The sequence below is a fragment of the Perissodus microlepis genome, chromosome 14 (genome assembly GCF_051167445.1).
Source record: "Perissodus microlepis isolate ML-2025 ecotype Zambia chromosome 14, ASM5116744v1, whole genome shotgun sequence".
NCBI lineage: Eukaryota > Metazoa > Chordata > Actinopteri > Cichliformes > Cichlidae > Perissodus > Perissodus microlepis.
This window is the reverse complement of record NC_140474.1, coordinates 6294319-6309598: the sequence shown is the minus strand read 5'-3', so window position 1 is coordinate 6309598 and position 15280 is coordinate 6294319. Positions and strand designations below refer to the sequence as shown.

General features: G+C 38.9%; 1 protein-coding gene across 2 annotated transcripts; it reads left to right on the top strand.

Moving 5' to 3' along the window:
* Positions 1-6661: 6661 nt before the first annotated feature.
* On the top strand, positions 6662-14321 carry LOC146373312 (cytochrome P450 2G1-like). Of its 2 annotated transcripts, none has more exons than XM_084951287.1 (9): positions 6662-7349; positions 8391-8553; positions 8686-8835; positions 11747-11907; positions 12732-12908; positions 13109-13250; positions 13395-13582; positions 13709-13850; positions 14023-14321. In XM_084951287.1, the coding sequence occupies exons 1-9, from the start codon at positions 7182-7184 to the stop codon at positions 14202-14204; spliced, it is 1473 nt and encodes a 490-aa protein (XP_084807413.1). In that variant the 5' UTR covers positions 6662-7181; the 3' UTR covers positions 14205-14321. The 2 variants fall into 2 exon arrangements, with proteins under 2 accessions (XP_084807413.1, XP_084807412.1); XM_084951286.1 differs by lacking the exon at positions 6662-7349 and adding an exon at positions 8028-8226.
* The last annotated feature ends 959 nt before the right edge of the window (positions 14322-15280 follow it).

The following is a 15280-nucleotide window of genomic DNA, read 5'->3' as shown; positions in this document are numbered from 1 at the left end:
TGTTAAAACTGTACAGAAAAAAAAATACATTAATTAAGTCTAACACGGACTTCAAAGTAAATTCATTTAAAATTGCTCTCCTGTGTGAGACGTTGCTTCAAAACTAGCATCTTAGTATTGGCTTTTATTACATTCACTCTTTGATTGTTTGATTGTTTCAGTTTTTTTCATGAACACCAAAACTAACAGCTTTAAATAATTACATTTTTATGGAAAAAAGTTATAAAAAGTGGATAACTTGTGGGATTAGTTGCGCTAAATTTAAGACTGTATAGAAACAGAGCGCTCACTGTGAAACCGACCTCAAAGCTGAAAGCTTTAAGAAACACATTTTAAGTAATTATTTTAAAAATAGAACAGGCAAAGTTTATCATCTCATCCACATCTATCTCCAACCACCAAACCCGCAACCTCTCATCCAACATCCAGACTGCTAAGTCTGCAAGCCTTCACCTCCTTGGCTGTCTTGCTCATGTAACAGTTTGCTTTTATGTTTTTGCTTTCATTTGTAACTTTGCTTCTGATGTGTAATGGGAAGGAGTCTTGAAAAAGAAGTGTGTCTAAGGGGGAGTCAGCATCTCTTCTGTGGAAATTCCAGAAGATGATGAACTCATTCTGGTGTAAATAACTTGTGGCAAAGGATTTATGTTTATTCTTTTGGATTTGGATTATTTAGCATTGTAGTTGCTCATTTTTAACATGTATTGTTGAATGTTATGGTTGTGACCACAAGTTTTTATGGTCGAATTCAACATGACCAAGATCAGTTGCGAGTAAGGAAGCTGACTAACATTTATTTTAAGCTCTTATTAAAATTATACAATTATTATTAATGTTAAATAATTAATTAATTATTTATGTTTTTATTGTATGTCTCAAACTTGCTTTTTAAACAATAATTGTATTTCTGTTGGTAGTTATCAAAATGACTGTCTCCTGCTTTTTTATATTTAGATTTTTTTTTTAGGTTTTTTTTTGTTTTTGTTTTAAATTTATTGGACTTAAATCTTTTACAGATGGCATATAACAATAATTCCTAACAGTCCAGACACCCAAACTGTTTGCAGTGCATGGCTAACAGGCAGAAGCATTAGCAGGGCCCCATGAAAAAAATATAACTTTACTTTAATATTGCAAACCATGCCAACCTTGGAAATATAACACTGCACAGCCGTGGATCAGTATTCTGCTTAGATAATATATTTTTCAATTTCATGCAAGATTTATGAGATATGTGGAAGCAATTACATTACATTTTAATATTTTTATAATAACTTTTATTTTATTTTAATTTATTTACATTGATCGGTATCTTACACCAAATACAAATAAAATATATGTTATCTTTGTGAATTTAAATTCTCATCTAGCAAGTATTGGCAAATGTAACTTAAATAATCCTCTGGATATGTTAACAGTGTTTAGAATAAAAATAAATTTCCCAAGGAGCTTCTTGCAATTGCACACATTTTTTGACAAAACAACTCACCTGCGTCATTATATATAAGAAAGGCAGGTTCAGGTTGAGTGGAGTCGGGTATGGGTAGTAGGACCCCTAAGCCTTAGCCAGAGGTTTGATCTTCTTGGTCAGGCACCAGGTTGTCAGATACGTCTATATACAGTGGCTTGCAAAAGTATTCAGCCCCCTTGAACTTTTCCACATTTTGTCGCATTACAGCCACAAACATGAATCAATTTTATTGGAATTCCATGTGAAAGACCAATACAAAGTGGTGTACACGTGAGAAGTGGAACAAAAATCATACATGATTCCAAACATTTTTTACAAATAAATAACTGAAAAGTGGGGTGTGCGTAATTATTCAGCCCCCTGAGTCAATACTTTGTTGAACCACCTTTTGCTGCAATTACAGATGCCAGTCTTTTAGGGTCTGTCTCTACCAGCTTTGCACATCTAGAGACTGAAATCCTTGCCCATTCTTCTTTGCAAAACAGCTCCAGCTCAGTCAGATTAGATGGACAGCAGTTTTCAGATCTTGCCACAGATTCTCAATTGGATTTAGATCTGGACTTTGACTGGGCCATTCTAACACATGGATATGTTTTGTTTTAAACCATTCCATTGTTGCGCTGGCTTTATATTTAGGGTCGTTGTCCTGCTGGAAGGTGAACCTCCGCCCCAGTCTCAAGTCTTTTGCAGACTCCAAGAGGTTTTCTTCCAAGATTGCCCTGTATTTGGCTCCATCGATCTTCCCATCAACTCTGACCAGCTTCCCTGTCCCTGCTGAAGAGAAGCACCCCCAGAGCATGATGCTGCCACCACCATATTTGACAGTGGGGATGGTGTATTCAGAGTGATGTGCAGTGTTAGTTTTCCGCCACACATAGCGTTTTGCATTTTGGCCAAAAAGTTCCATTTTGGTCTCATCTGACCAGAGCACCTTCTTCCACATGTTTGCTGTGTCCCCCACATGGTTTGTGGCAAACTGCAAACGGGACTTCTTATGGTTTTCTGTTAACAATGGCTTTCTTCTTGCCACTCTTCCATAAAGGCCAACTTTGTACAGTGCACGACTAATAGTTGTCCTATGGACAGATTCCCCCACCTGAGCTGTAGATCTCTGCAGCTCGTCCAGAGTCACCATGGGCCTCTTGGCTGCATTTCTGAGCAGCGCTCTCCTTGTTCAGCCTGTGAGTTTAGGTGGACGGCCTTGTCTTGGTAGGTTTACAGTTGTGCCATACTCCTTCCATTTCTGAATGATCGCTTGAACAGTGCTCCGTGGGATGTTCAAGTCTTGGGAAATCTTTTTGTAGCCTAAGCCTGCTTTAAATTTCTCAATAACTTTATCCCTGACCTGTCTGGTGTTTTCTTTGGACTTCATTATGGTGTTGCTCCCAATATTCTCTTAGACAACCTCTGAGGCCGTCACAGAGCAGCTGTATTTGTACTGACATTAGATTACACACAGGTGCACTCTATTTAGTCATTAGCACTCATCAGGCAATGTCTATGGGCAACTGAGTCTGTCTGTCTGTCTGTCTCTAGGTGCCACCTTAAATATACTTTTATGTATTCACTCCACATAAAATTTAATAAATTATAAAATTCAAAAACCAATTATTTACATTTCAGCTTTTAACTATTTAAATTTTCAGCTTTTTCCTTTTAAACAAATGTAAAGTGAAACAACATAAAACACTGCAAACCACAACACAATCAAATATAAATTAAAATATGCAAAACAAAATGAAGATGCACATTCTGTGTCATTTAGGCCTGGGATGATTTTTTGGGAGTGTTTTCCTGCTTGGAATTGCATAGGATTCACTGCATGAATAAACTTTCTGAATCCTTTATCATCCGCAACTGAAAATAGTTGTGGATGATTACTATACCTTTCTAATGTGATCATGTTGTCTCTTGTTGTCCCTGGCTCTCTTTCTCTCTCCTTCACTCTGTTCCTGTGCTACTGCGAGTGTAACTACCACCCCTCTGCCACAAGGCTTACGTGCGGAGTGAAGTGAAAAAAAGTGCGAGAAAGCGGGTGAGAGAAAGAAAAAACAAACACAAACAAACAAAAAACCAACAACAACAACAACACGGCTCCCAATAAGGAGCCGGCTGGCGTCGTTCACTTCAAAGAGCCAGCTCTAAGAGCCATTTCGTTCGCGACCGATACATCACTACTGGTTTCCTCTTTCTGGCGCGGAGTGGGCGATAAACAAACAATAGAGAAAAGCCGATCATCAGTTTCATGATTGAAGTACCAACATGAGATGGAGGGTCAATCATGACCAGTTGGCCAATCCACCACCTTTCATTGTTTATACCGCCACAAAAAGAAACATAAAAACAAAAAATCTTTCCTGCTTGGCTCTGCGTCTTTCTCTAGTCTCGTCTAATTCTGGGCGATGCGATGGGCAAGGCCATGAGTACTCGGACTGTGCTTATTGAACACAATATGGATAAGATCTTGGAGAAGCTCAAGACTCTGCAACAGGGAATCAATAGGTCTGGGGACCAGTGATGGACATTAGATCAGCTGCGAAATTGGATGCAGTTTGTTTGCATTAAACCTAACCCAAACAACCATTATCTTTATGTGGCTGCCCGGGGCCAGCCAGAAGGCTCCAAGGGCGAATGGCTCCAAGGCCGAATGGCTGGCTGGCACAACAATTTCTCCCAGATTACAAGACTGTGTTTTGACTCTCTCACCCCATCCTTCAAGGCCTCAAGGCCACCTGCATCAGCTGGAGGACTGTTGACTTTTTGCTTAACCAGGTGAAAGGACGGTCTCTCTCAGTTGAACACGGGACACACACACACATGCATACATATGCATGTGCACTGAAACAGACACACACTCACCCCCCTCCCTGCTTCTAAACACTTGCGATGCTTACTTCCACCCGATGAAGACGATGGGTCTGCGTCCCGCACTGGAGAATAGCTGCAGGATAGGCTGTTGTATACACAGGTTCACTCCATGAAATTAAATTCCTTGCCAGTGCTAGTACATCAACCTTCAGAAAACCGAGAAGCCTATTACATATTACTTGTGAACAAGAGCCCAAGATATTTAAACTCTTCCACTTGGCTGTAATGCATCCCTGACTTGGAGGGATTCCTTCTGAACGCAATAGTTTCAAACTTGAAGGTGTTTATTCTCAGGAAGTTATAAGGAGTAAAACAAAGACAGAGCTATATATACACACACACAGGGGCCTGGGGAATAGGGAAAAGATGGGAACATGTGGAACTAGTCACTGATAATGACAAAAGGAGGTAAAACAGCCACAAGACACAAAGAACAAAAGACTACCAAAATAAAACAAGAAGTAACATGATAAGGAAAAATAAGAGGCAGAGAAAAAGTCTTGACATAATTCAAGAGAACACAGGAGAGGCACAAAACACTGAAAAACAAAGAATTAAATATGAACCACAAGCAGAAAGTAGATTCCAAAGGGTAAGAAAACTATAAGACAAACTGAGAACATAATCATAAAGAAACCAACCAGACGTTTTCTGCTGACTGCAAAGAATACAATACTGTAAATGTGGGCACAGAACACAGTGTCCATGACACTGAATGGTTTAGTTTGCAAAAATCAAGTTCTTTCTAAATATTATTCACTGTTAATAATTATAAATTGCAGTTGCAAGGGTTTTATTTAATGATAATTCAGTTATACCTGTCTTTAACAGTCATAATGATTATATAACTTTATATGAATGTTTAAGAATGTTATAATCATTTCCACTTTAAAAAAAACATTTAAATCATTAATCAGTGTTATCCTTTCATATAAAATAGAACATCAGATTGTGTCATAATTTATATAAATACATTCTCTCTGCTCTCTGAAATTAATGGATTATTAATTAATTATCCATTTACTAAATTCAGGTAACATGTTACTGGTTTCTAAATGGATACATAGTTCAACATTTAATATAGACACATTATGAGGGAATTTTTGACTCGGGTCAAAATTGAACCAAACCAATAAGCACAGGCATGAAATATAAACAGTATGCGTTCCAGTTATAAGTTAACTAATAGTTAGTACAAATTACTTTAGACGTGTCAACAAAGCATAAAGGTTTTTTGAACATCAAATTGTAATTGCTTTTTAAACTTAACAAAACTATGTTTGTATGTTTGTGCTGAGTAGGTAACCCCAGTTTCATATGAAAAAGAAAATAAACAATCCAAATAAAGTCTGAAAAAGACTTGATATTGAATAATTTTGTGAAATGCTGCTTTTAGATCATGAGTATTTGCTACTTTAACAGCATTCACTATTAGTTTATATGTGCCTATGCTGTTACAGACAGCTGTTCAAACAGGTGTCAGAGCAGTTTGTGGGTCAAATCTTGATTCCAGTAGAGGGCAGTGTAGACTGTCAAATAACTGTCGTTCATGTGAGATTTTATTATCAGTTGTTCTTATCAACAAGGTCTGGTTATATTTTGTGTTAGTTGACATCATTATCAAGTTTGTTGTGTAGTGCATCAAGTTTACATTATTGCCAATTATTTTTATGGATATTTTACACCAATTTTCTATTTAAATCCAGCAAAGTTTTTATCTTTATTATTCAAATCAAGTATTGCAAAGGATTTTGTCAATGAGAATCATTAATGAGGTAAAAGTGTGCTAAGGTGCACAAGATTACAGCATCATATTGGTCACGTGTGTCCAACCAGCCAAACCCCTACAGGAGCCAATCACAGAGAGAAAGTAGGTATATAAGTGTGACCCGTGGTAGGTACCTATTTAAAATAGGACAGAGCCGTAGGCGCACAGTCAGTTAAGAAGAGTTTTAATCTTTAATACCAAATAAAAGTAACAGTGTAACAGCGGCACCTAAAAACAATTAAAAAGCTTTACCTTATTAAAAACGATAAAACTGTATAATTGCCCGTGAGACAGGACAAGCGCTGCGGGGAACCGTTTAAGAACAAATCGACATAGCACACAGGTTAAAAAGGGGACGGCAACTCACACATGACCCCAAATGGGCAAAACACTATAGAAAAAAAAACAAAAACAATCTTCAGTGCCGTCTTCACTCAGGCCCACCGCTGTGCATGCAAAAGCGGCAAGACAAAAAAAAAAGGATTTGTTTTCCCTGCAGCGCCTTCACCGTTCGCGACAATATATATATATATATATAAAAAAGGGGGTAAAATACTAAAAGAATCAATCTGTGGTGCCTACTGATACAGAAAAAATTAAAACAAAAAAACAAAACAATCGACAGCCGCAGCAGTCAGTCTGTCGACTTACACCAGTTTAAAACAAATTAAAACACACTGATGTGTCGGGTCCTTTGCCCGCAGCCAGAAATCCGCCTGGCAAAGCAGCAGCTCGGTACTCTATCCACAAGTTCGTGTCACACCCTAATAAATGTGGGTCAGTGGCGATGAAGTCCACTATACCGTTCTCACGGGAGCAATGTTTCCCACCGTTCTAACAGAAGTTTAGGGGAGGACCCGTATCAGACTTTCATAGACAGAAGTTAAGAAACACCAACTTGCCCAACTTGTACCAAGCACTCGCAGCTTCAGGTTTGCAGAGGAATACCCAATTGCCCACACCTGCGCTTATGAAAGGAGCAAAGACCAGCTCCGCCCACCAGGCGCGGTCCCAAGTCTCCAGGTCTCACCTGTCACATTCGGAAGGACAAAAATACAAAAATGATACAACATTATGGAGTTTTCTGCCACAGTGATCTTGGCAGGGCTAATCTTAGCTCTGCTGTGGCTGTTTAGTGTAAAAAGAAGGAAGTATCATCTGCCGCCAGGACCTGCTCCACTTCCTCTTCTAGGCAACCTGCCACAAATAGACAAAAATGTACCTTTTAAAAGCATACTTAAGGTGAGACAAAGATTTGATAATGAATAACTTTGTGAAATGTTCCATTCAAATTTAGATCATAAGTATTTGCTACTTTAACAGCATTCACTGTAAACATATTTTATGTTTCTACGAGTGAAGCACAGTATTGGATTGCTTGGATTCATTTCACAGAGTTGATTGGTTTTGTAAGAGAGCAGATTTGTATTAGAAACTGAACCTATTTTATAATAGTTACGTATGCTGTTGCAGACAGCATGTAAATGTTCAAACAGGTGCCAGAGCAGTGTGTGGGTCAAATCTTGATTCCAGTAGAGGGCAGTGTAGACTGTCAAATGAGGATATCTTTGGATTTTTTTCTGTGTTCATGTGAGATTTTATTATCAGTTGTCCTTATCAACAAGGTCTGGTTATATTTTGGTTTGACTGACATCGTTATCAAGTTTGTAGTGAAATCATTGAGTTTGTAAAACTCAAGGAAAGCTTAGGATGAGCGATGGTTTACATGTTTTGACTTTATTATTCAAATCAAATGTTGCAACAGCTTTTTGTCAATGAGCATCATTAATGAAGTAAAAGTGTGCTAAGGTCCACAAGATTAAAACATCATATTGGTCATGTGTGTCCAACCAGCCAAACCTCTGTTAAATATAAACTAGCTACAGAAGCCAATCACAGAGAGAAAGTAGGTATATAAGGAAGGACAAAAATACAAAAATGATACAACATTATGGAGTTTTCTGCCACAGTGATCTTGGCAGGGCTAATCTTAGCTCTGCTGTGGCTGTTTAGTGTAAAAAGAAGGAAGTATCGTCTGCCTCCAGGACCTGCTCCACTTCCTCTTCTAGGAAACCTGCCACAAATAGACAAAAATGTACCTTTTAAAAGCATACTTAAGGTGAGAATTTTTATTGATTTATTTATTAATTTTTAGCATTTTTCATATTGTTAAATTGTTCAGTAAGAATAAACAAGAGCACCCTCCATTACTGTTCTGGATTTTTATTTTAGCTGCATGCTGACGTTGCATAAATACAAACAAGGTTTTTTTCTTTTTCTTAGTTCAGTGAAACCTATGGTCCTGTGATGACACTGTACATGGGCTGGCAGCGGACAGTGGTTCTGGTGGGGTATGATGCTGTGAAAGAAGCCTTGGTAGATCAGGCAGATGATTTCACAGGCAGAATGGCCGTACCATTTCTGTTCAAAGCTACCAAGGGTTATGGTAACAAGACACCATATATCAGTTTTCAAGACCAGTGATTTCTTTGGCATGACTCTAAGTCAACTTTACATGAAAATAAAGAAATTTCAAATAATAGTTTGTGTAAAAGTTTTCCTAATCCTGACATTTCAGGTTTAGCAATCAGTAATGGGGAGCGCTGGCGCCAGCTGCGACGCTTCACACTTACAACCCTGAGAGACTTTGGGATGGGACGCAAGGGGATGGAAGAATGGATCCAAGAAGTCAGCGAACACTTGAGGGTTCACATACGTACATTTGAAGGTGCGTTTTCAGCTATTGTGTGGGCACGTATTACATACAGGGTGGATTTGAAAAATCATTCATTGCTCAATCATTGCTTAAGTTTCTCTCTCTTTTTTTCCAGTACAGTAGCTTGACTATGACAAAAAAGATTTCAATTCAATATTTACCTCAAAATTGACTGGCAGTTTAAGAAATAAAACATAATAACAAGAACATTTCTTGCAAAAATTGCAAAACTCCTAATTTGTGCCTGCACAAGAAATAGGCTGTAGTAAGAAGCAAAAATAAATATGTAACAAAATGCACCAAATACACATAAAAATGTTGATAAAATATGTCAAATAATTCAGTAACATTTGAAGTCTATCAGATTTTGCAATTAACATACAAATCCTGCTTTGTCTGAACTCTTTAACGTTTGAACAGAAGACATGGAATATTGCATAACATGCTAAAACACTATCGTTTATAGCGTCTGCTTGCTGTGACATGAGTGATGCACTTGGAAAGGATAAACTTATCCATGCCAATTTACAGTTATATGTTTTAATAAAATTATTTACTTTCAATTGTCATATCCACCTGAAAACTGAGGAAAAATGGATCTTTCAGTCAAACTTTTTTTGTGATTTGTGTGTCAGCTGCAGAGGAGCTAACTGAATAAGCTGGGTCTCATGAGAATATTATCAATAAAAGTTAATGATCTAACCACAAGTTTGGAGCAAAAGCAGTTTATACAGAGTGGCCTATATAACAGAGAGTAAGTAGGCGTGAACACACAGATAATTTTGTGCCATGCCTAGGAACTATGCTGCTGTTAATACTTAAAGTGTAATTGCACTATAATGGAGTAATGCTGCTCTCTGGTCAGTCTGGGCCTTTATGTGAAGAGTTTGCAGCCTCAGAGTCCTCTCACAGTACAAACAAATGGGTTTCAGTGTATTTGTTCATCCTAACCTGGCTGTAGGTGTGTGTTTGTCTGCCTCTTTGTGTTAGCTTTGTGTTAACCTTGTGACTACTGGGGTACATGCTAGAAACAAACAATCCAAAAAAAATACTTAAGTATTTACTCCATAGCAGACAGTGAAGTACAACAAAGTATTTGGCAAGTAGATTCCAAAGAAGCAACATAGAAGGGTGGAAATTCAGCAATGGCAGGAAATAGTACAATACATATGGGCCTAGATGCTGGTGGTAATAATAACACAGCTGGAGACTTGGATGAGCAACAATGATAAAGTGGACATGGCTGAGGGAGATTTTGAAAGGTAGAATGACAGAAAAACACTGAGATTTAAAGCACACAGAGCAGAGATTTTTTTGTTATGAATATCAAATCAAATTAGAGAATCAGCGTGATGATGAAAGAATTCGATTTAAAAAGAGGAAAGCAGAAGTGAGAAAAAGAAAAGAATTGCAATCCAAAAGCCCAAAAATCCAGACAGATGATTTCATTATTGAACTTCATGTTATCATCATATGATAATTAACCTTAGTGGACTTCAGTTGATTAATGTGAAGAACTTTTTTTGTTTATCATAATGCTCTCTTTTGTTGGTTGTTGTGAAAGTGTAAACAGCCGAATGGCCAGTATATTTGTGGAGCAGACAAAGAAGCAGAATAACAAGAAACAAGACTGGAGTACAACAAAAAGCGAGTTGTTTATTTTGGCTGATGAAAACACAAAAGCAAAAGGCAAAGGCAAAAACTAAACTATAACCTAAACTGGGAAACACTAAGACTAGACAAGAAAAACATTAACATGAAAAGGAGCGTGCAAAAACTGAGACTAAAGACAACATTAAATCCATGGATCATAAGGCGAGGAAAACAGACGACCTGACAGTGAACAAAGGGAGACAGAGGAGTTAAATACACAGAAGGGTAATGTGGGAAGTGGAAACATATGGGGAACACAGCTGACACAAATCAACATGACACCAAAGGGCAAGCAAAACTAATACTGAACATGGAACACAAGACTGTCAAAATAAAGCAGGAAACGTGGAGAGATGTAAACTGGGAAGCAAAAGCTTGACACAAGGTTCAAGAGAAAGCAAACATGAGAGACAGACAGAGGGACCGAGGGAGAACAAGAGTGAGGGAGCACTAGAGAGAGAGGGAGACTTAAACAAGGGGCACTTGAGAAAGAGGGAACGAGACATGACAGAAAGGACAGACATGGGACAGGAAGGGGAGACGAGACACCTGGACCAGACAACATGGAAGCAAATGTAACTAAGCATACTGCCAATGCTAAGAATAAGTTAATACTAAATAATAGAAAACTACATCCATGAAGTTTTCTATTTTTCTTTTATTTAGTGCCAACCACCCATCCATGGTGCAGCACAGTTGCACGGTGGTCAGCTGTTGCCACACAGCAGGAAGGTCAATTCCATCATCAGGCCGGGATCTTTCTGTGTGCAGTTTGCATGTTCTTGCATGTGTTTGCGTGGGTTCCCTCCGGGTACTCTGGCTTCCTCCCACCATCCAAAGACATGCAGTTTGTGGGGATAGGTTAATTGATTTATCCAAATTGCTCATAGGTGTGAATGCTGGAGTGAATGTGAGCGTGAATGGTTGCTTGTCTCTGTGTGTTGGCCCTGCGACATACTGGTGACCTGTCCAGGGCGTACCCTGCCTCTCGCCCTATGACAGCTGGGATAGGCTCCTGCGACCCTGAAAAGGATAAGCGGAAGCGAATGGATGGATGCATCATTCCAAACAAAAAATTCACAAAAAGACCATAAACTCGAAAATGCTGGGTCACAGACCCAGCCCACTGACAGAAAGTTTCTTACTGTCAAATCTTTCTTCAAAAGAAACTAAACTAAATTAGATGATTTATTTAAATAAAAACATATTTGCATTTTTAATTTGGAACTTTGATAGCCATTTTCAGCTGTCTTTTTCCTTTTTTCTCCAGGTAAACCATTTGACCCCCAATTTTTGTTAAGCAGCACTGTTTCTAATGTGATCTGCTGCCTGGTTTTTGGGGAACGCTTCAGTTTTGAAGACAAGCAGTTCCTGCACCTTCTGACCATCATATCTAAGATCTTCATGTTCAACAGTACTCCTCTTGGTCAGGTCAGTGGACATGATTACAAAAAAATTAACATATAAAAAAAATACAACAAACATACTGATCAGATAGTTCTGCATTTTTTACCTCCAAACCAACAAAGCTGAAGTGTCACAGTTAGCACTGGCCAACCGTGGGGATGTGAGGAAGGAGGACCCAAATGCTAGACTCTTTATGATAAACAGTGCCTTTATTTACAGTGGTGTAAATAATACACAGAATAATAAATCCCAGTGTGTTCCCTTGACTCCCATGTCGTGTCTTCCACCCACAAGTCCGTGCTCTTCTGCTCCTGTGTGTCCGCGCACCCAGTGCTCGCTGCTCTTGTCTTCCATGCTCCTTCCTGGAGAAAATAACAAAGAAGCAACCGTCAGGACACTCAGGCATGCACTCACTTAACTTGGCTCACAAAGCCCACTAACGTGGAGTCTCACACAACGATCCCACACCAAGACGCGCTCAGCCACACTCTTAAGTAGCTCCCCGACTAGGCTTCATTAGCTGCAGGTGTGTGTGATCATCTGCTTTAGGTGTGGCCAGTCTCCAGATGGGACACACCCACCAGGCCTGCCTGAAACCCAGTGCTCACTCACAGACACATCCACTTGCCTATACATACAAGCATGGAGAACACAAGAACAGCAGCACAGTGCAGCCAACATACATAATATATTATATCAGTCCATAGCTGCTCATGGACCCTGGGTCGCTCAGATCCAGGTCCCTGACATGAAGTGTGTTGTCTAAAGAATTAATACTCAGTAATACTGATTGCATATTTTCATACGTCTTTAGACAAATAAAGCTGCTGTGTTTTTCCCTCCTGAAGATGCACAACATCTTTCCCTGGCTCATGGAGCATCTTCCTGGCTACCACCAAACTATTTTTGGGCATGCAGAGGAGGCCAGAGATTTTATCGAGAGGAAAATCCAAGAGCACAAACAGACACTGGACCCCAGCTCCCCCAGAGACTACATTGACTGCTTCCTCATCAGAATTAATCAGGTTGGAAAGAACTGAAGGATCAGTTGCTTTGTTTAGGGCACTTTGCATTGTGTCGTTCTTTTTTCCGTATTTGCATTAAACAGGTTGGAATTATTTAAACTATATTTCGAGCTGGTCTGTTATGTGCTGCTAAAAAGGCATTTGAGTATTTTAAATTTGGTTTCTGTTGAGACAACAATGTTCCTAATTTGTCTCCTTAGGAAAAGGACAATCCCTCAAGTGAGTTCAATTATGACAACTTGGTTTCTACTGTACTGAATCTGTTTGTTGCTGGAACAGAGACCACCAGCTCCACCCTGAGATATGCTCTCACTGTGCTGATTAAATACCCCAAAATACAAGGTAGGTGTACAGAAAAAAGTATTACCAACTTGCTTTTAGCCCTAAATATATTATAGTTAGAGATAAGTCTGTTTGTGAATCTAAAACTTAGCAGTCATTACAAACAGATCAGAGCGGTTATAGTTTTTGTTTTGCTTTGTCCAGAGAAAATGCAGCAAGAGATTGACACTGTAATTGGAAAAGATTGTTGTCCCAGGATGGACGACAGGAAGTCCCTCCCATTTTCAGATGCTGTCATCCATGAGGTCCAACGTTTTCTTGACATTGTGCCCTTCAGCCTACCTCACTACGCACTGAATGACATATCCTTCAGGGGTTATACAATCCCAAAGGTATTCTTAATTCCAAGACATTATACGTATTACAGTCAGTATTAAGTCCATTGTGCATCATGTCAGGGGTTAATGTCAAAAGTATTAAAAGCATCAATAGACTAACAACATATTTGTTCTGAACAGGACACTGTAATTATTCCTTTCTTGCACTCTGTGCTGAAAGAGGAAAAGCAATGGGCCACTCCCAGGTTCTTCAATCCCCAGCACTTCCTGGACCATAACGGCAACTTCAAGAAAAATCCTGCATTCATGCCATTCTCTGCAGGTACATAAAGTCCTGACACAGTTGATAAATTATACAATTTTCAGCTGTAGCTCTATATAAATCAGCTAACCTGGCCTCAAGGCACTTATTATTGTAAGGTAGAAACCCTAAAATAATAAGAACAAGCAATTTTGGTTACCATAGAGTGATTTGTGATTGTGTGTCTTTACAGGGAAGAGAGCGTGTGTTGGCGAGTCTCTTGCTCGTATGGAGCTTTTTATCTTCTTAGTCTCACTGCTGCAGGATTTCACCTTTTCCTGTGAAGGAGGCCCTGACAGTGTAGACCTCGATCCAGAGTACAGCAGCTTTGCCAATTTACCTCGAAGTCATCAAATCATAGCTACAGCACGTTGAAATGAGAGCCACTCAGTCTGTCATCATTTGCAGCACTATGACTGACATGGATCTCTACAACATGCTGCATTGCGTTAATGTGGTGCAGTAACATTAAATGCACAATTAAAAGTAGAGTTAAATGAATGTGCAATAAATTTTTGCTGTTATGTCTGTGATATAGAAAAAAGACATGAAACCCCAAGAAAATGCTTTGGAGTAATAGTTGTCTTTTAGACTCTTTTTTTTTTGTCACGTTTTGTATTTTTTGTAACCAATTTTTGCTTTTCTGTTTGAATTTGTGTTAATTTTGATATAATATAACTCATATCATTTTTAAGAATAAAGGTATAACTCTGAAAAACCTCTTGGTAGTTTTTTTAAAACACAAAATTCTCTGCAGTTGCCTACCTGTTTGTGTGTGTTCTCATATTCCTTCTTCCTGGTGTTTCTATCACTTGGTATAGCTACATCTATCTTTACAGTTGTCTTATTTCTGCCTTTCCACCACTACTATGATTGGTTGATTGGCACCACCAGTTTCTCTATCTTTATCTAGAATTATCTGAGTTTGGTCATTCTCAACCACCCTAGTGAACTTATCCTATTGTGACCTCTGGACTTTCAGGCCAGACCCTCTAGTGGGTAAACAATAAGTGAGATGTGGGGTTTTAGCTGGGAAGGCATAATTTCAAATAATGTGCTGAATTTGTTCTAAATTCTAAATTAAAAAAAAAATAAGAGTATCTTTCAAGAGTCAGAGTATCTTTTCATATGTGAAGTAATAAGACCTATAGAGCTTGGAAAGAAAAGCGTCTGGACTTCTTAAATTTGCTTGAAGACGTTTCACCTCTCACCTGAGAAGCTTCTTCAGTTCTTCAAGCCAAGGTGTTAAAACAGATGTAGGTCACCCAGTGTATTGTGACCTACAGCCGTTTTCACACCTTGGCTTGTGTGATTAGGTAGAGGATCATTAGGGGGTCCTTCGTCCCTCTGGGGGGATAGTCCCATAGGGCTTAAATCTGGACTCTCCACCATTTGACCTTAGAACTGAAGAAGCTTCTTGGATGAGAGGTGAAATATCGTGAGGCAACTTA

Bases quoted from the DNA above. Each gene is read 5' to 3' on its own strand.
- LOC146373312 (XM_084951287.1), top strand. From the start codon at position 7,182: ATGGAGTTTTCTGCCACAGTGATCTTGGCAGGGCTAATCTTAGCTCTG. The intron at 8,836-11,746 runs GTGCGTTTTCAG...TTTTTTCTCCAG, and splicing joins TCACATACGTACATTTGAAG to GTAAACCATTTGACCCCCAA. The intron at 12,909-13,108 runs GTTGGAAAGAAC...TTGTCTCCTTAG, and splicing joins TCCTCATCAGAATTAATCAG to GAAAAGGACAATCCCTCAAG.